This window comes from Salmo salar, chromosome 26 (assembly GCF_965601325.2).
Source record: "Salmo salar chromosome 26, fSalSal1, whole genome shotgun sequence".
NCBI lineage: Eukaryota > Metazoa > Chordata > Actinopteri > Salmoniformes > Salmonidae > Salmo > Salmo salar.
Genome location: NC_138316.1, coordinates 35,216,378 through 35,237,903, shown reverse-complemented (window position 1 = coordinate 35,237,903; position 21,526 = coordinate 35,216,378). Strand labels below are relative to the sequence as shown.

At 44.5% G+C, this 21,526-nt stretch overlaps 1 protein-coding gene across 3 annotated transcripts in view; it reads right to left on the bottom strand.

Annotated features, from left to right (window-relative positions):
• LOC106562620 (CREB-regulated transcription coactivator 3-like) overlaps positions 1-21,526 on the bottom strand; it is a 102,888-nt gene that overhangs the window by 42,900 nt on the left and 38,462 nt on the right. For 2 of the 3 annotated variants that reach the window (XM_045708667.2, XM_045708665.2), the window contains exons 5-6: positions 4,276-4,338; positions 1,989-2,086 (exon numbers count right to left, since the gene is read on the bottom strand). In XM_045708667.2, the coding sequence (XP_045564623.1) occupies positions 1,989-2,086; positions 4,276-4,338 (161 nt within the window). The remainder of the gene's footprint in view (positions 1-1,988; positions 2,087-4,275; positions 4,339-21,526) is intronic. The other variant, XM_045708666.2, reaches the window with a different exon arrangement.

Sequence of the window (21,526 nt, the reverse complement as noted above, 5' to 3'; positions counted from 1 at the left end):
GCAGAAAGCAAACACTATATGATGTCCAGTGACTTTATTAATTAAGCCATTTGCTTAGATAGGGGATCGCGCTAAGTTTAACTTACAAGTTAACGCAGAATGCAGCGTTTTTCACGAAGGAAAAAAATGATAATGTGCATAAGAAATCTTGCTGCCAGATGTAAAATATTTCTTGTAATTTCTGCTCGGCATCAGACAAATTTTATGCTTCAGTTGCTCTTCTCCACTCGGATGAGAATTCACGAACGGGCATTCTATCAGCAGACAGCGCTCTGACTGATGTGTAGCTACTTTTCTCCCTTACTTCTCTTGGTGTGCCAGCCTACTTTTCTTCTGGAAAATTAAAGGTTAACTTTAAGCAAAACATTAAGAAATGCAGCTGGCTACATTCTTTCTATGATAAACATTAATAACATGATGGCCATGCATAGTTGAAAAATAACGTTTTTGTTTTATTTTTTATTGTAAGCTCATTTACTCGTGTCGCTGCCAAACAAAAAGCGTTGCACTCTGTTGTCATCTGATGAAAATGAAGCAATTTTCTGTTGAATGTGTTGCACTAATGTATTTTCCGTGAAGGAAAACTATAGTTGCACATCCCTGATCACTCTATTGAAGTAAAAAAAACACTTGCCTTTCAATATAAAACACAGCTGGACTCACCTGCCAATATCCTGTTTAAACTTGTTGGCTAAACAAATAGAGTGGTAATCCATTCTCTCTATCTCTCTCTATCTCCAACATTAAGACATCACTCGCTGATAATGCATTAACACAACACATTCCACTGTCTGAGTGTCTGTCACTCTTAACAGAGAGGGGTAAGGGGAGGAATGGATGGAAGGGAAAACATTTTAAACACACACACAGACGAGAGAGGAATGGAGGGAGGGAGGAATGGAGAGAGCGATGGAGGGATAGAAAGAGGGGAGAGATGATAGAAAGACAAGAGAAGGAGAGAGAATGGAAAGAAAAGACTCAGACAGAGGAAAGTGAGGGAGGGTAAAGAGAAAGAAGAGAGGATGAGATAGAATAAGTAGCGATGTGAAGGTAAAGGGGAACAACTAAAGATACAGACACAGAGGAGAGAGGAATGGAGGAAAGGAAGACAGGAGTGAAAGAGAGGAGTCTCTACAGGCCCAGGACTGTCCCAACCAACCATACATAAACTCTTCTTAGATATTTTAATAAGGCACACTGACAGTGTAGACAGGAAATCATTTCATATCTTTCTACAATGTCTCAGTAAGGTTTCAAATGTTTTATGTTTATAGATGTTGTAGAAAGATTTTAAATGATTTCCTACCTACACCATCTGTTTACATTGATTACAATTAATGTTATTGCACAACCTCTCCTCAAGAACCTCCAACCAGTTCCACATATTTGATACATTCCAGAACTTGCACAATGCCCATAGAAAGTGGATATGCATAGATGCGCGTCACAATGGTAAAATGTAAACAACATCCTTTTGGGAGACATGATATCGACACGGCAGCACTACTGTAAGTAGTAGAATAGTGTAGAAGCCATTGGTAACTGTAAACCATTTTACCAGTCTAGCTAATCATCGTGGCTAACTGTGGGGTGAAAACAATTCCCTTATTTACTGTTAAATAGCCAACCTCTTAGGGCTCTGTTCAGAAGAAGTGCACTGTGTAGGGAATAGGGTGCCGTTTGATACGTGCTATATTTGTATCCATTCAGGAAATGATTGTCGATGTAGAGGTGTGTGCACACGTGCACAGTAAGAAAGAGGTGTGTGTAGGTGAGGTGTGTGTGTGAGTTAATGTATGCAGGTGTGTGTAAATGGTATGTGTGGGTGTGTGTTTGCGCACGTGCAGATGCAAAGTGTGTGTGTAGATGAGATGTGTATGCATGTGTGTGTGTGCAGATAGTTGTATGTGTGCAGATGCTCTGTGTGTGTGTGTGTGTGTGTGTGTGTGTGTGTGTGTGTGTGTGTGTGTGTGTGTGTGTGTTCTCACCGTTGCGCTGGGGGGGCCCTCTGCCCATCTGCTGGTTCATGCCAAAGGGGTCCTGGGGGTTCATGGCACTCGTATGAAGAGCCGAGTCCGAGTTGGTTCTGTGGAGGAGGAGAGAGGGAAGAGGAGAGAGGGAGGAGGGGATGGAGGAGAGTGTTAATTTTCTCCCCAATGTCGTGGTATCCAATTGGTAGTTACAGTTTTGTCTCATCGCTGCAACTCCCGTATGGACTCGGGAGAGGTGAAGGTCGAGAGCCGTGCGTCCTCCGAAACGCAAACCAACCAAGCTGCACTGCTTCTTGACACAATGCCCACTTAACTCAGAAGCCAGCCGCACCAATGTGTCGGAAAAAACACCGTACACCTGGCGACCGTGTCAGCGTGCACTGCGCCTGGCCCGCCACAGGAGTCGCTAGTGCGCGATGGGACAAGGACATCCCTGCCGGCCAAACCCTCCCCTAACCTGGACGACGCTGGGCCAATTGTGCGCCGCCCCATGGGTCTCCCGGTCGCGACAGAGCCTGGATTTTAACCCAGAATCTCTAGTGGCACAGCTAGCACTGTGATGCAGTACCTTAGACCACTGAGCCACTCAGGAGGCAGGGTGTTCATATTCTGAGCCAGTGGTGGACAGAGGATGAGGATGCCTCGCGGCTAGGTCAGAGAGTCATTCAGTGGTGGACAGAGGATGAGGATGCCTCGCGGCTAGGTCAGAGAGTCATTCAGTGGTGGACAGAGGTTAAGGACGGCTCGCGGCTAGGTCAGAGAGTCATTCAGTGGACAGAGGTTAAGGACGGCTCGCGGCGATGTCAGAGAGTCATTCAGTGTTGGACAGAGGATGAGGACGCCTCGCGGCAAGGTCAGAGAGTCATTCAGTGGACAGAGGTTAAGGACAGCTCGCGGCGATGTCAGAGAGTCATTCAGTGGTGGACAGAGGATGAGGACGCCTCGCGGCAAGGTCAGAGAGTCATTCAGTGGACAGAGGTTAAGGACGGCTCGCGGCTAGGTCAGAGATTCATTCAGTGGTGGGTCCGCACTCTGCTCTGCCTACACACTTATACTTCGACACACACATTCTCAAACGTACACACACTCACCCCCCCTCTCTCTCAGATGCACGCACACACACACACCTCTTTCACTGGCTACAGTTGAAGGCTTTCTCAAGTGCTCTTTATTAAGCTCCAATAGCTGTGTTTATGCTTCACTCTCCCTCTAAGGACAAATCTCTCCCTCCCTCTTTCTCTTCCCATCCTCCACTTTCTCTTCCCCTTGAGGATGCATCTCTCACACTCTCCTTCTCAAGATGGACACCCTCTTTCACAGGGTGGTTATAACATCTGTCTGTGCAGTCCCTCAACTATCTGAGACCGCACCATGTTCATTAGGGCACACCGTAGCAAAGCGCTTTGCAATGGAAAACAAGAACAAGTGTTTCTTATTGGACAAGTACAGGTAGATTGTAGCTCCCCGTTTCTGAACTTTTCCCTCCCACTGAACACGCCTAGAGCTCAGTATGGTTCATAACAGAGAGCCAATTCATTCATTAACAGCATATCATCAATAACAATTGACATAACATTGGTGATTTACAACATGTCATTTATATGCAAATAAACATTGTAACATTTGCAATAAACATCGTAACACCAGCATCACATCAGGAAACAGACAGATGGTCCAAAGAAAGACCAAACGATGAATGTGAATAAACTAAATAGTAGTGAATAAATCCACTGTGAGTCAGGAGGCACAGTGTTAGGTAGCAATGGGTGGCAGCAGCGACAGGGTAGGTGGCGACAGCCTTACCCACCCAGTCACACGGTCCTACAGCTGGGTTAGTGGCAATGACAGAATAAAAAGACTGATTAGTGTTACTAGTATAGCGAGGTAGAGGGAGAGAGAGGTAGAGGGAGGGAGTGAAAGCTAACAGACACAGTAGTCTGTCTTGTGCTCCAACTCTGCGTCTCAAAGCCTTGCTAGAGAGAGACAGATGAACAGATAACAACAAAAAAAGAGTTAAACAAGAGGGTGATTGAGGAGAGGAAGAGGGCATACAAAAGATAGAGCAAGAGAGGATACGAGAGAGCATGAAAGACTGAAATAGAGAGGAGAGAGAGCAGGGGGGTGAGAGAGCAAGAGAGAGGGGGGGTGGTGAGAGAGTAAGTGAGAATGAGAGGAAGGATTAGGCAGTCTACAACAGAGAGAGGAGAGACAGAGCAGTCCGGCAGAGTGGTTGGTCCATGTGAGAGAGAAAGCAAGACAGGAGGCTGAAGAGTTCAAAGGTCACCTGTTGAGCTGTGATATTAATCTAAATCCTGGTCGTTTCTCTTCGGCCCACGGCTGCTGCTCCCTTGGGAGAGGGAAAGAGAGAGAAACATCACGCTCGTTTCGTAGTTTACTTGAGCTCAGAAAAGGCCTGGATGCTGAGAGAGTGGGGGGGAGAGAGAGAGAGAGAGAGAGAGAGAGAGAAAATCGGTTGGAAATTCTAAGGTGAGGAGGGAAATCTGGATGAGGGGGCTGGATACAGATCTACTAAAGTGGACTGACTGCAGGTCTGGAAACAGGCAAACTAAAGTGGACTGACTACAGGTCTGGAAACCGGTCTACAATACTGTCCAACCGTATGGAGTAAGTAAAGGAACCCCCTAAAAAACAAATAATGTCCATCAGACATTCAACTTTGCTTTGTGGAAAGTAAATATTTTTCAGGCGGAACTGACTACACCTATTTGAATACAGATCCCCCCCCCAATTTTTTTTTTTTTTTTACAGATCTCAGGAAGTGACTACTTTTGTAAATTATTGGAATTCACATCTGAGAAAGCAACTAAATGTAAAACAAATTTAAATACAGATCTCAGGAAGTGAGTACTTTTGTAAATTATTGGAATTCACATCTGAGAAAGCAACTAAATGTAAAACAAATTTAAATACAGATCTCAGGAAGTGACTACTTTTGTAAATTATTGGAATTCACATCTGAGAAAGCAACTAAATGTAAAACAAATTTAAATACAGATCTCAGGAAGTGACTACTTTTCTGAAATGATTGGATTGGCTGCCTTCAACTAATGACAGGGCTGTATCTGGAACTGCATGTTGAAGATAGAATGAAGAGAGTACACCATTTCCTATACTATTCCCTTTTGACAGTCATATTTGATCTAGACAATACATTTCTATCTGAACATTCTGTAAATGTCCATTGTCCCAGGTGTACATAATCAAGTCAAACCAATTAACCAATTACATTTTGTACAGATAAGTCTTTAAACATGCCACTGAAAACATCGAAAGATGCAAAACATTTTATGATACCTGAAAACACTGCAGAGTAATTCAAAATCCATTTGCAAACAGCAAGTTGAATGCTTAGCAGAAACAACTTTGAACCTTTTTGTCCATCAGAGGGTAAATCTTCTCGTTTCAAACACACATTATACTATCTTTAAAGGGATAGTTTAAGCAGAATACAAACTAACATGATTTTCAACCTACCTTGGCTGTAGTTGATTCAAGAAGGCTGTTTTGGGATGTTTAGTATCCTTTTGAAACTTAATAGCCATATTTTGTTACTGTTAGCATTCTCAGTAACACTTAACATGACATTGTTCTTGTGCCTGTGTAATCAAGCTATAATTACTTTGAGCAACATTTTATTAGCATGTTGTTACATAATACTTTGGTAATTGCATTTTAATTGCATAGCAATGAGCTGAGAGTTTAACTACTGTACACAAGAGGAATAGTGACTGTTCCTTATTCCACTTATAACGCCATTATTATGCAATTATAAAGCAGGATAACTGAAACAAAAGGTGATTTCTTGTTTAGAGCCCATTTGGTTGTGCTGTCCAGTAAAACATGTTCACAACTCAAATCTGTTCAGTGTGCTGTTTTTACACTTGCTTTTGGATACTAGTTGTGTCTGCCAAAACAAGTGCATTGATCTAGACGCTCACTGTGTGCACAGTGTTCTGGTTTAATTTGCAGTAGTTTACCAGACCGTGCCAAGTGTGTGGGTGTAAACAGACCCCTATGAGATTGTGGAGAGCCGGTGTTAACCGTTTTCAACTGAATCCCCATGTTGGACGACTGGGATTGAACTGGGAGTTGATGCGAAGCAACAAGCCGAGTTAAACTACGGGGGACCAGCCCTACTCACAGGGATGAAACAGGAGCACTAAACACAAGTATGCCTAACCAGGTGGACTAGCTGTGTCACAGTTCTGTAGATTATACAATCCAGACAACAGGGGATTGTGGTTATTCTTGCCGTCCTACACTACTGGCTGGGAGGGAGCAGCACAGGGTGAGGCACAGAGCAGTGCCCCTAGAGCAGGTTAGGGGTTACATGTCTTTCTCAAGGACACATGTGTAGGTGGTGCCTGAGATATTGATGCCAGCCACCCTGCGGTTGCCTCCTCCCTCTCGCCATATCCCTAGAGCACCAGGTACTGTAAGACAACTGTAGATCAAATCAGAACATAAACTAAGTTAAACCAGGAAAAAAACACTTCAACTTTTCATTTGACAAATTAATTGTATCACTATTCCTTACAACCCTTGGGCTACATCCACACTTTTCCACATGGCAGAGACGAACACAAGTATCTGTGAAAATTAGCAAAGAATCAAGTTGAAAACCAACGACCCCCATCTGAGGAAACAGACATCTGAAGGCCTCACTGTAGATGACTAGCGAACAGCTGCTGTGACAGTGGAAGACACCAGCTGAAGGAGAATAGAGACTCTCTGCAGGAGAAACCCAGTGATTTTCAACCATGACTACATTTAGATTACTGAATTTAGCGATTACATGCTCATCCTGTGACACTCATGGCTGCTACTCTCACACATTGTGGTCTGATAAAGTGTGTAATACAATGATAAGCTCACTGGAAGTGGCCTCTGTGAATCCCAAATCAACCCCTAGCCATAGCCCCTACCCCCCAGTCACTTGTGTAGATCTGAGAGGATCGTAAATGTAAGAAAAATGGTGGTTGTGGGCAATTCCACAGTGACAATGATTTTTTAAATGTATCATCTTTGAAATGTATTTCAAACAAAAAGCAATGATTGAAAAGTTAAACAAACCATACATCTCGATGCAAAAGGACAATTTTAACAATTTCCACTGAAGATTGTACAAAAACATTTACTTGAAGAACAGTGCAGATGCAAAGTTCGGTAACAGAATGACTGCACAAAACTTAATTCTGTTACCAAACATTGCATCTGCACTGTTCAAGTAAATGTGTTTTTGTAAAATGTTCTGTAGAAAATGTGAATAGTCCTTGTGCATAGAGTTGTATGGTTTTAACTTTGCAATCATTTATTTTTGTTTGACATACATTGTAATGTGAAAAATCTGAATCTGTGTCACTCTGTTGCAGTGTAATTACCCTTGTGTCAGAGATCCATTTCGCCCTCTGATAGACCAGGGGAATGGTCGGCATATTGTTTACACCTATGCAATCCTCTCAAATCTACGTAAGTACACTGCCTAGGGGCCGTGGGTAGGGTTTGATTTGGGATTCAGGGCCAGAGTAAGGGGGACAGCCAACTTCCCAGTCCAAACATGTTCTTCTTAGATGGGATCCATCCTTGCCAAGGCCAGCAGCTCTCCCATCTGCCTACAGGGGGCGATCTCTGCTTCTCTCCTGAGGGGCGCTTTGCACTGCATCGTCACCTCCCTTCTATTAAAAAGTGTGGGGGGAGGCTAATAAAAATGGTCCACACCAACCTGTCACATCACTAAGCTCCTAGACACACTGGGGGTGCTGTATTTAGACTCACCCAGCAAAGTACACACTCCAGGAAGACGGACTTTGGAGCCAGTGGGATATATACCAAATACTCCACCCACCCTGCACTTTCAGCAGGTACACTGCAGCTGGGTGTTCTGCAATGCTATGACAGTACACACGTCTCATGAGCTGCTTTCCCCAGATGACAGCGGCTTTATTACACATTTCCATGTAACGCTGTGTGTCCCTCCTCCCCCTGTACTGTATTGGGGCTTAGCAGCATGGGCCATATGGAGTTGGAACAGCCACACATGCCTTCCCCTGCCCTTCTCTCATTCCCTTTCTCTCTGTCTCTATCCATCTCTCCCTTTCGCTCTGTCTCTATCCATCTCTCCCTTTCTCTCTGTCTCTATCCATCGCTCCCTTTCTCTATCCATCGCTCCCTTTCTCTCGGTCTCTATCCATCGCTCCCTTTCTCTCGGTCTCTATCCATCGCTCCCTTTCTCTCGGTCTCTGTCCATTGCTCCCTTTCTCTCTGTCTCTATCCATCGCTCCCTTTGTCTCTATCCATCGCTCCCTTTCTCTATCCATCGCTCCCTTTCGCTCTGTCTCTATCCATCGCTCCCTTTCTCTCTGTCTCTATCCATCGCTCCCTTTCTCTATCCATCGCTCCCTTTCTCTCGGTCTCTATCCATCGCTCCCTTTGTCTCTATCCACCGCTCCCTTTCTCTCGGTCTCTATCCATCGCTCCCTTTCTCTCGGTCTCTGTCCATTGCTCCCTTTCTCTCTGTCTCTATCCATCGCTCCCTTTGTCGCTATCCATCTCTCCCTTTGTCTCTGTCTCTATTCATCTCTCCCTGTCTCTATTCATCTCTCCCTTTGTCTCTGTCTCTATTCATCTCCCCCTTTGTCTCTGTCTCTATCCATCTCCCCCTTTCTGTCTCTATTCATCTCCCCTTTGTCTCTGTCTCTATTCATCTCCCCTTTGTCTCTGTCTCTATTCATCTCTCCCTTTGTCTCTGTCTTTATTCATCTCCCCTTTGTCTCTGTCTCTATTCATCTCCCCCTTTGTCTCTGTCTCTATTCATCTCTCCCTTTCTGTCTCTATTCATCTCCCCCTTTCTGTCTCTATTCATCTCCCCCTTTGTCTCTGTTTCTATCCATCTCCCCCTTTCTGTCTCTATTCATCTCCCCCTTTGTCTCTGTTTCTATCCATCTCCCCCTTTCTGTCTCTATTCATCTCCCCCTTTGTCTCTGTCTCTATCCATCTCCCCCTTTCTGTCTCTATTCATCTCTCCCTTTGTCTCTGTCTCTATTCATCTCCCCCTTTGTCTCTGTCTCTATTCATCTCCCCCTTTGTCTCTGTCTCTATTCATCTCTCCCTTTGTCTCTGTCTCTATTCATCTCCCCCTTTGTCTCTGTCTCTATTCATCTCCCCCTTTGTCTCTGTCTCTATTCATCTCCCCCTTTGTCTCTGTCTCTATTCATCTCCCCCTTTGTCTCTGTCTCTATTCATCTCCCCCTTTGTCTCTGTCTCTATTCATCTCTCCCTTTCTGTCTCTATTCATCTCCCCCTTTGTCTCTGTTTCTATTCATCTCCCCCTTTGTCTCTGTCTCTATTCATCTCCCCCTTTCTGTCTCTATTCATCTCTCCCTTTCTGTCTCTATTCATCTCCCCCTTTGTCTCTGTTTCTATTCATCTCCCCCTTTGTCTCTGTTTCTATCCATCTCCCCCTTTCTGTCTCTATCCATCTCTCCCTTTCTGTCTCTATCCATCTCCCCCTTTCTGTCTCTATTCATCTCCCCCTTTCTGTCTCTGTCTCTATCCATCTCCCCCTTTCTGTCTCTATTCATCTCTCCCTTTGTCTCTGTCTCTATTCATCTCCCCCTTTGTCTCTGTCTCTATCCATCTCCCCCTTTCTGTCTCTATTCATCTCCCCCTTTCTGTCTCTATTCATCTCCCCCTTTCTGTCTCTATTCATCTCCCCCTTTCTGTCTCTATTCATCTCCCCCTTTCTGTCTCTATTCATCTCCCCCTTTCTGTCTCTATTCATCTCTCCCTTTGTCTCTGTCTCTATTCATCTCCCCCTTTCTGTCTCTATTCATCTCCCCCTTTCTGTCTCTATTCATCTCCCCCTTTCTGTCTCTATTCATCTCCCCCTTTCTGTCTCTATTCATCTCCCCCTTTCTGTCTCTATTCATCTCCCCCTTTCTGTCTCTATTCATCTCCCCCTTTCTGTCTCTATTCATCTCCCCCTTTCTGTCTCTATTCATCTCTCCCTTTCTCTCGGTCAATTCCTCACCATCCCTGTGCTTCTGTCTTTCTCTCTCCATCCATCCGTCCCAGTTAGCAGGATGGCCGACAGACTGACCGGTACTGGTTTGTCTCCAAGACCATCTTAGGGCAGCTGCCAGTATATTTAATATTCACCCTACAGAATCATGGAGATTACCATCTGAGATCGCAGAAATGCATTTGATATAATATTCCCAACACAAGAACAGAGTTTGGTAGGAGGGGCTTTAGCTTTGCTGGCCCGTCATTGTGGAACATTTTACAAAAGGATTTAAAACTGGATATTTTTATTCTGATTGATGATTTTAAATCCCAGATTGGAGGGCTGCTGTCAACATATTGCATATGTTTTGAAACCTGTTATTTTAAGCTCTCTTATGCACTTTGCACTGTTTTAACTTCCATTTATTGTGTTGTCTCATATGGAACTATATGTATGCTGCTTCTCCAGGGCTCACTTGGAAAAGAGATGTCTCAATGTGTCATCTCTCATTAAATAAAGGATGAATGAATAAAAACAAACACAATATCCTTCTTTCCCCATCCCTCCAGAGGATAGAAAAAAATCTGGAAATGAAAAGACTTGTGATAACAATGCAGCCTGCCAGACAATTAGAGGTTGTACAGAGGCCAGAGGAGAATCACAGAATCACACAGATGAGGATTAGCTGCCACGAATCACACAACCAAAGCGGTCAAATATTGCTCAGAGGATCGCGTGCATGGAGCATGCTGCTTTGGCCGTCAGATGCCATTCGTTGTCAACGGTCTTTCGTTAACTACACAACTGTACAGTTACAGCACGGCTGGGCTCATTGATTTATCATGTGCCCCAAATGACAGCCTATTCCCTACATTGGGCACTACTTTTGACCAGAGCCCTATGGACCCTTGTCAAAAGCAGTGCACCTAGGGAATAGGGTGCCATTGAGGGCACACAGAGCTGGTGTGAGAGAGAGGAAGTGATCTTAACATACGTTAACCAAAATAGAGGCTTGTTGTTAATGGGTGGGTGGTGGCAAATAATTAAACAGACCACCTAAGCAGAGGATAAAGGGTCTCTAGAATCAGAAATACATCACACGCTCACACAGAGAGAGCACAGGAATGTCTAAATCCCATCCCCAGGAAGGCCTTTTTGTTAGTCTATCCCCAGGGGAGATCAGTCTATCCCCGGGGGAGGTCAGTGTAAGATCCCATTCCCAGGAAGGCCTTTTTGTTAGTCTATCCCCAGGGGAGATCAGTATAAGATCCCATTCCCAGGAAGGCCTTTAAGTTGGTCTATCCCTGGGGGAGGTCAGTGTAAGATCCCATTCCCAGGAAGGCCTTTTTGTTAGTCTATCCCCAGGGGAGATCAGTATAAGATCCCATTCCCAGGAAGGCCTTTAAGTTGGTCTATCCCTGGGGGAGGTCAGTGTAAGATCCCATTCCCAGGAAGGCCTTTTTGTTAGTCTATCCCCAGGGGAGATCAGTATAAGATCCCATTCCCAGGAAGGCCTTTAAGTTGGTCTATCCCTGGGGGAGGTCAGTGTAAGATCCCATTCCCAGGAAGGCCTTTTTGTTAGTCTATCCCCAGGGGAGATCAGTATAAGATCCCATTCCCAGGAAGGCCTTTAAGTTGGTCTATCCCTGGGGGAGGTCAGTGTAAGATCCCATTCCCAGGAAGGCCTTTTTGTTAGTCTATCCCCAGGGGAGATCAGTATAAGATCCCATTCCCAGGAAGGCCTTTAAGTTGGTCTATCCCTGGGGGAGGTCAGTGTAAGATCCTATCCCTGTGGAGAACAGGCCAGGCTGGGAAGAGAGCAGGGCCATGGAAAGACCGGTGGTGTGTACAGTGCTTTAAGAAAGTATTCACACCACTTGACTTTTTCCACATTTTGTTGTGTTAGAAAGAGGGATTAAAATGGATTTAATTGTTATTTTTTGTCAATTATCTACACAGCATACTCTTTGTCAAAGTGGAAGAAAAAATTTGAATTTTTGTAAAACATTTATGGAAAATAAAACACTAATATATCTTGATTAGATAAGTCGTCAACCCCCTGAGTAAATGCATGTTAGAATCGCCTCTGGCAGCAATTACAGCTGTGAGACTTTCTGGGTAAGTCTGTAAGAGCTTTGCACATCTGGATTGTACAATATTTGCACATTATTCTTTTTAAAATGATTCAAGCTCTGTCAAGTTGATCATTGACAGACATTTTCAAGTCTTGCCATAGATTTTCAAGCCAATTTAAGTTAAAACTGTAATCAGGCCACTCAAGATTTGTGTAAACTCCAGTGTAGATTTGACCTTATGTTTTAGGTTATTGTCCTGCTGAAAGGGGAATTTATCTCCCAGTGTCTGTTGGAAAGCAGACTGAACCAGGTTTTCGCCTATGCTTAGCTCTATTTAGTTTATTTTTATCATTAAAAAAAAACTCCCTAATCTTTGCCGATGACAAGCATACCCATAACATGATGCAGCCACCACAATGCTTGAAAATATGAAGAGCAGGACTCCGTGTTGGATTTGCCCCAAACATAACACTTTTTTACTTTAGTGCCTTATTGCAAACAGGATGCATGTATTGGAATATTTTTATTCTGTACAGGCTTCCTTTCTTTCATTCTGTCAAATTAGGTTAGTATTGTGAAGTAACTACAATGTTGTTGATCCATCCTCAGTTTTCTCCTATCACAACCATTAAACTCTGTAACTGTTAAAAAGGGTGAAATCCCTGAGTGGTTTCCTTCCTCTCCGGCAACTTGAGTTCAGAAATACACCTGTATATTTGTAGTGACTGGGTGTATTGATACACCATCCAAAGCGTAATTAATAACTTCACCATGTTCAAATTGGATATTCAATGTCTGCTTTTTTTTTTTTTTACCCATCTACCAATAGGTGCCCTTTGTGAGGCATTGAAAAACCTCCCTGGTCTTTATGGTTGAGTCTGTGTTTGAAATTCAATTCCCGACTGAGGGACCTTACAGATAATTGTATGTGTGCGATACTGAGATGAGGTAGTCATTAAAAAGTATTATTGCACACAGAGTGAGTCCATGCAACTTGTGTCTTGTTAAGCACATTTTTACCCATGAAAGTATTTAGGCTTGCCATAACAAAGTGGGTTGAATACTTATCAATTAAAGACATTTCAGCTTTTAATTAATTTGTAAAAATTTTAAACATTGTTCAACCTTCACATTATGCGGTATTGTGTGTAGGCCAGTGACACAAAATATAATTCTAATCCAATTTAAATTCAGCTGTACAAAGGGTGTGAATACTTTCTGAAGGCATTGTAGGTGGGGGTGGAGGAGGGCGTGGGACAGGGAGAGAGCCAGAGAGCCTGTGACCCCAGTGACTGACCCTGGTCCAGCTGGGCTCCATAGGGACACATCAGTGCCTCTTGCCCAGGGCCCAAGTCTCCAGACCCAGGGTGCAGGGCCCTAGCCAAGGAACCCCTCTACCCAGACACCAGTGGGACCATGGCTCCCTCTTGGGGAGTAGTGTACTGAGAAACCAGCTCCAAATACACAACCTGACCCCTTCTTCACTGGGGTCACACTGAACACCCACTATAACAGGCCATGAGAAGACGGGGAAGGGAGCAAGCGAAAGAGAGGGGGAGGGAGAAAGGGAGAGCGAGAGATGGAGAGACCAAAAGAAAGGAAAAGAGGGTATTTTGCACCAAATTGATAAACTCCTCCGGAGAGATCTAACAGGTCAGGCAGCCATATTTAGATGTGAGAGAACCACAACCCTAAAATAACAATCTGAAGGGGGAGATAATGATAAAACCTGTTGTCCCGACAGCTAGTGAGAAAGAGGACAGTGCACTACATAGGGAATAGGGTGCCATTTGGGACATAACCAGGGACTGTGTGAACGGTGCAGTTCCCTTGCTGCATATCTGTCGTGCTTGCCTGGCCGCGCTGCCAATCCCAAAGCATTGACCTGACCCCATTGGTCTCTAAGCCCACTGATCTGAAAGCAGGCTTTAGACAAGCCAGCAGCCTGCAATGCATCTCCGATGCACTGGAGTGGTTTCACAACGTTAGACAGACAGAGCACACACACGTATATGTAGTATACATACAGACCGCCATACAATACTAATGGTTACAAAACCTCCAAAGAAAAACACAGATATGTACACACACACACACACACACACACACACACACACACACACTTGCTATGTACACTCTGGATCTGCACTTCATCCTCTCGTAATTGTCTGTTTGATGACAGCCGGAGACACTAAGCCTGTGTGTATACAACGGGCTCTGATCTGCTCTCTGGGGCGCGGACAGAGCTGAAAGGGTTAAGGGGATTTGTGGCCCGTCTCCAGGCAACCTGCCTAGGCGGTAATGCAGTGCAGATGTGGCCGGCGCTGTAAACACTTCCCACTCTGCTATCTCCCCCGATATGGACCTGCACTGGAGCATCTGTCTCCCAGACCGAATCTCAGCAACAAGACCACAGAATAAAAGCAGAGACACATTAACAAATCAATTCAACTACAAAAACACAGTGACAGATCCAAACTGACAGCCACAAAACAGACACCACCACCACACCACTAACACTACCAGACCCTTATTGACACAGACCTGAAATACTACCAGATCGATACACTCCCAAGAACTACACACTCATAGACCGAATGCTGCCTTCTCATCAGAGTTGATCTGTGTAATAGCATCTGCTTAATGACCAAAATGCCAAATGTATTTTCCATTATCTAGGAAGAACAGACCACCCCACAGCCCAGATCTGCTGCCGCCCACTGAAACACATTCTGACGCTAGTCGATTTCAATACAAAATGTCCCTGTTTATAGCCTGTAGATGAGAACTTCTTAGGTCAAGGACAACAGCTAAAGAGGAAACTACTTCCCATTGGCATTTGAAGAATGTAACATGGCATGGGCACTACACTACCCCCACAACACATGTAAGTACACAACCTCAGGGTCAAAAATAGAACAAGGCCTATGTCAACAAACACCAAGGTTTGGTGGGCTTGAAACTCAGCCATTCAACAGTGGACGACAGTCAGCAGATGCAAAGCTAACCGCTAAGTAGCTAGTTCTACTTTGTTGGGGTAAGGTGATGTTGCCTCTAGGTGCTGGTCTTGGGTCAGTTTTCTATTTTCCCCATTAATGGTTAAGGTTAGGATTCAGGAAGGTGATCCTAGATCTGTACTTACAGCACTAATGTGGAGGGCATAGGTCTGTGGATCAGAAGCCACTTGTGGCTGATTCCTTCTGGGTCACAGCAGGTTGTTGTGGTTATTCTGTCGGTCACAGAAACTTACACCCCCCGAGCGTCCTTTGTTTTACATGAGAGCCTGCAGCTGATGCAGAAACCCATACACCAAGCTCCGACGCAATACATTCTTGTCAGTGGGTGTCTATTTTCCATGCTAGACTGTGCAATCATGTGTTGCTGGTATTATGCCCACGTGAACTCCGTGTCAGTGTCGATGGCCCCATCTGCCTTGTGCATTCACAGGATGGGACTCACTGAGAATCTCAACTGCATACTCCTCGCATCCTCTCTCCTCACCTTCTCAAAACCCATTGGAAGAAAAGGTCAGAAGGGAGGGACCTCTGGCTTTCTCATCCAATGGGTTTTGAGGCGGCGAGTATAGGGGACGCGAGGAGTATGCAGTTGAGATTCTTCCTCAGTTTAGCACTCCACTTTGCGCTCCCCTAGTTTAAGTGTTTCCCCAATGTTTTTGTGCAGTGACCCAACAAGATTACATGCGACCGACAGAATAACGTCAACAACCTGCTGTGACCCAGAAGGAATCGGCCACAAGTGGCTTCTGATCCACCAGTTGAGAAGCAGGGTCCCAGCAGACCTATGCCCTCCACATTAGTGCTGTCGCTCACGATACCAGTATCTACCATACTGCATAACATGAAGCAGACTAAACTATACGGTCCTTTAAAACACCAGAGTGGCGCAGCGGTATAAGGCACTGCATCACAGTGCAAGAGGCGTCACTACAGTCCCTGGTTCGAATCCAGGCTGCATCACATCTGGCCGTGATTGGGAGTCCCATACTCAACAAACTGGATGCAGTCTATCACAGTGCCATCCGTTTTGTCACCAAAGCCCCATACACTACCCACCATTGCGACCTATACGCTCTCGTTGGCTGGCCCTCACTTCATACTCGTAGATAACCTGTAGCCAGTGGGTTTGGCGACAAGTCTTTGCTAGGTAAAGCCCCGCCTTATCTCAGCTCGCTGGTCACCATAGCAGCACCCACTCGTAGAGCGCGCTCCAGCAGGTATATCTCACTGGTCACCACAGCAGCACCCACTCGTAGCATGCGCTCCAGCAGGTATATCTCACTGGTCACCCCCAAAGCCAATTCCTCCTTTGGCCGCCTCTCCTTCCAGTTCTCTGCTGCCAATGACTGGAACGAACTGCAAAAATCTCTGAAGCTGGAGACTCTTACCTCCCTCACTAGCTTTAAGCACCAGCTGTCAGAGCAGCTTACAGATCACTGCACCTGTTCATAGCCCATCTATCTACCTCATCCCCATACTGTATTTATGTATTTATTCTGCTCCTTTTGCACCCCAGTATCTCTACTTGCACATCCATCTTTTGCACATCTACCATTCCAGTGTTTAATTGCTATATTGTAATTACTTTGCCACCATGGCCTATTTATTGCCTTAACTCCCTTAACTTACCTCATTTGCACTCACTGTATATAGACTTTTTGTTTTCTTTTGTTCTACTGTATTATTGACTATGTTTTTCATTCCATGTGTAACTCTGTGTTGTATGTGTCTAACTGCTATGCTTTATCTTGGCCAGGTCGCAGTTGCAAATGAGAACTTGTTCTCAACTAGCCTACCTGGTTAAATAAAAGGTCAAATTAAAAAAATTAAAATTAAAAATAAAAAAGGGCGGTGCACAATTGGCCCAGCATCGCCCGGGGTAGGCTGTCATTGTAAATAAGACTGTTCTTAAACGGACTTGCCTAGTTAAATAAAGGTTAAATAAAAAATATTAAAAGCCCAGTACAGTCAACATTCTGTATTTCCTGTGTTTTGTATCATCTTGTACAACAGCTGATGAAAGTAACACTGTTAAAGTGTGAAAAATTGCAATCAGTGTTATTTCCTGATACAGTGTAGTTGCACAATAGTTGCTCATTGAAAACACAATCTACACAGACCTTCACAGAGAGCGGATTCATAGCCAACCTTGGCCTTCTCCATTTCCTTACACCCACAATAACGTCTACTAAATAAGTGTATGCAACCAATAACATTTGACTTGATGACAGGGGCTACCAGTGAAAAGCACTTCAAATACAAGACAGACCCAAATTACTCCCAGATCTTCTCACCAATCTAGCTTGAGCTTCACAGTGACTTTGAGAGGGGAAATAAATATACTGAACAAAAATATAAATGCAACAATTAAAGGTTTTACTGAACTATGAGTCAAATGTAAAAAAAAATTAATAATAATTAGGCCCTAATCTATGGATTTCACATGACTGGGCAGGGATGCAGCCATGGGGAGCCAGGCCCAGCCAATCAGAATGAGTTTCTCCCCACAAAAGGGCTTCATTACAAACAGAAATACTCCCCCCCTTCAGATGATCCCGCAGGTGAGGAAGCCGGATGTGAAGGTCCTGGGCAGGTGTGGTTACACGTGGTCTGCGTTTGTGAGGACGGTTGGACATAGTGCCAAATTCTCTAAAATGACATTGGAGGCAGCTTATGGTAGAGAAATTAACATTCAATTCTCTGTCAACAGCTATGGTGGACATTCATGCAGTCAGAATGCCAATTGCACGCTCCTGTGGCATTGTGTTGTGACAAAAGTGCACATTTTAAAGTGGCCTTTTATTATCCCCAGCACATGGTGCACCTGGGTTGGCGCCCCCCCTTGGGTTGTGCCATGGCGGAGATCGTTGTGGGCTATACTCGGCCTTGTCTTAGAACGGTAAGTTGGTGGTTGGAGACATCCCTCTAGTGGTGTAGGGGCTGTGCTTTGGCAAAGTGGGTGGGGTTATATCCTGCCTGTTTGGCCCTGTCCGGGGGTATCATTGGATGGGGCCACAGTGTCTTCTGATCCCTCCCGTCTCAGCCTCCAGTATTTATGCTGCAGTAGTTTATGTGTCGGGGGGCTAGGGTCAGTCTGTTACATCTGGAGTATTTCTCTTGTCTTATCCGGTGTCCTGTGTGAATTTAAATATGCTCTCTCTAATTCTCTCTTTCTGTCTTTCTCTCGGAGGACCTGAGCCCTAGGACTATGCCTCAGGACTACCTGGTATGATGACTCCTTGCTGTCCCCAGTCCACCTGGCCGTGCTGCTGCTCCAGTTTCAACTGTTCTGCCTGCGGCTATGGAACCCTGACCTGTTCACCGGACGTGCTTGTTGCACCCTCGACAACTACTATGATTATTATTATTTGACCATGCTGGTCATTTATGAACATTTTAACATCTTGACCATGTTCTGTTATAATATCCACCCTGCACAGCCAGAAGAGGACTGGCCACCCCTCATAGCCTGGTTCCTCTCTAGGTTTCTTCCTAGGTTTTTGGCCTTTCTAGGGAGTTTTTCCTAGGGAGTTTTTCCTAGCCACCGTGCTTCTTTCACATGCTTTGCTTGCTGTTTGGGGTTTTAGGCTGGGTTTCTGTACAGCACTTTGAGATATCAGCTGATGTACGAAGGGCTATATAAATACATTTGATTTGTGTAATGACCTTGGCAAAGGAAAAATGCTCACTAATATGGATGTAAACAAATTTGTGCATACGGAACATTTCTGGGATTTTTTTATTTCAGCTCATGAAACATGGAACCAACACTTTACATGTTGCGTTTATATTTTTGTTCAGTGTACAAACTTATGTTATGTTTTCCTTCATCAGTTAACATTAAGTGGTGACATGAGAATCGAGGCCCAGAAAGGATCAAAAACGCACAACCCGGCCAGACTTCCAATCACACCAAGTTCAGCAGACAGTCAATGTGGTAGAAAACTCCAACAACTGAAAAGATGAACTACAAACAGTGGCGTCACAGATGAACTACAAACAGTGGAGTCACAGATAAACTACAAACAGTGGAGTCACAGATGAACTACAAACAGTGGAGTCACAGATGAACTACAAACAGTGGAGTCACAGATGAACTACAAACAGTGGAGTCACAGATGAACTACAAACAGTGGAGTCACAGATGAACTACAAACAGTGGAGTCACAGATGAACTACAAACAGTGGAGTCACAGATGAACTACAAACAGTGGAGTCACAGATGAACTACAAACAGTGGAGTCACAGATGAACTACAAACAGTGGAGTCACAGATGAACTACAAACAGTGGAGTCACAGATTAACTGTAAACAGTGGAGTCACAGATGAACTGTAAACAGTGGAGTCACAGATGAACTGTAAACAGTGGAGTCACAGATGAACTGTAAACAGTGGAGTCACAGATGAACTATAAACAGTGGAGTCACAGATGAACTGGAACAGATTGCAGAGCTCGCTTCACCCTTTGACCCTACCGAGAGCACCAAAAAAACAGAGGGACGGATTTGACCTTAACACACGCAGTACACAGTGGTCAGAGCCAACACTGAGGGGAGCATATCCCTGTAACACTGGAGTGGAGCGGGAGGCTAGGATTGGCCAACAGAGCCATGGATGGGTTAGTGCCAATAATGCTGAGTGAGAAAGGAAGATGAAGAGAGAGGAGGGAGAGAGAGACTGAAATAAAATGTTCAATTATGTCATTTATATTTCATGGGGCGAGATACCTTAGAGAGAGCAAGGAAAGGATAGAGATATGGAGAGATATCTAAAAGAAATACCTAAAAGAGGAGAGAGAAAGCAATAGAGAGAGAATGGTATGCTGGCCACACAACTCTGTCCTTGAGGGGTGGAAGTGTGTTAGTCAGAGAAGAATGCATGTGGTTAGTACTTGGGTGGACACCAGGGCCTCTGGTCCAGTAGAGAGAAGCATTAAGACAGGTCATAGACATCAATAACACACAGACATTTAACACTGTGCATCAATACAAGGCATTAACAACATGTCTTTCAGCAACCACAAAAACAAGAGTCATTCAATCAATCCAAAGAACATGGTGAAAGATCCTTAACATGAGGACCTCAAACACATTCATCATTAGCCAAGTCACTTTTGCTCATATGATGTATTCTATACTGTGTAGCTAGCATGTCACATAATGCCTAGGATCGCTTGGATTGCTGCAAATCCATTGGGTGGCCTCTGGAAGCACTTGATTACCGGCCATCTGAATGAGGGATGTACACATAAAACACGGGTTACCAAGTCAACACGTTTAACCAGTTCAGGGCAGTAACTGAAGAGGGAGTGGGAAGAGTTATGTTTGTCTGCCGAGGCTGAATGCTCCAAAACAAATACATCACTGTTCACTGTCTAAGGGTTAAATATGGTCCTATTTGATCTAACAAGTTAGCCCCAAGGGAGACGTTGAGATTCTTAAAGGAAAACACTGAAGTATAAATACACTGAAATCCTGAATTAATGTCCTAATGCAGTCAGATTCATAATCATAACCTTATTTTTCAACTAAAACATAGGCCCACCTTCTCTGGTTTTATTGTTTATGTGCGTAATTAGCGATGCTTCAGAAATGTCTTTACATAAACAATTTGGTTAAACAGTAATAGAGGCTCTGTCAAAAAGTTTAAAACTTCAACACATTTACATTACATTTACATTTAAGTCATTTAGCAGACGCTCTTATCCAGAGCGACTTACAAATTGGTGCATTCACCTTATGATATCCAGTGGAACAACCACTTTACACTTCATCTTGTTCAACCAAACCCAATCAGATTTGATCTAGGCTATCACTATCCCACAATGGGTCAATTGTGATGGAGCCAAGAAGCAGTGTCAATCAATCCCAACCCAAATCCACATAGTAAATCTGTGTGTGTCCGTGTGTTTGTGTAGCACATGCCTGTGTGTATGATGCACATGGCACTCCCTCCCTGCTCTTTCTGGGAACACAAGGTCACAGCAACATCTGTTTGCTCGGTCAGGAGGTTTGTCGTCACAGGCCAACCTGTTTTTGTCTGTCAACAACGACATGAGGGTGTGGACCTGCCGACCTACACACTGATCTTGGGACAGATTTGGATTTCCCCTACTGGTTAAGGTTAGGATTGGGGAGGGGAAACCAGGTTTTATGACACTGTCCTCCAGTACAGTGCAGTAAGAGCAAAGATGGAAGCCATGTGTGTCCATGCTGGGCCTCAGTCTGCAATTCTACGGGGGTGAGAGGAGGCAGCAGGGCGACTGGCAGCCGGCCAAGCCAACATTCAAAACACACAACTGTATAGAGAGAGAGAGAGAGAGGGAAGAGAGAGTGGGAGAGGGAGGGGCTCGGCTAAGCCCTTTATTGCAGGGCTGCAATTCACTGCCTTGTAAACACTGGAGGGAGAGAAAACTG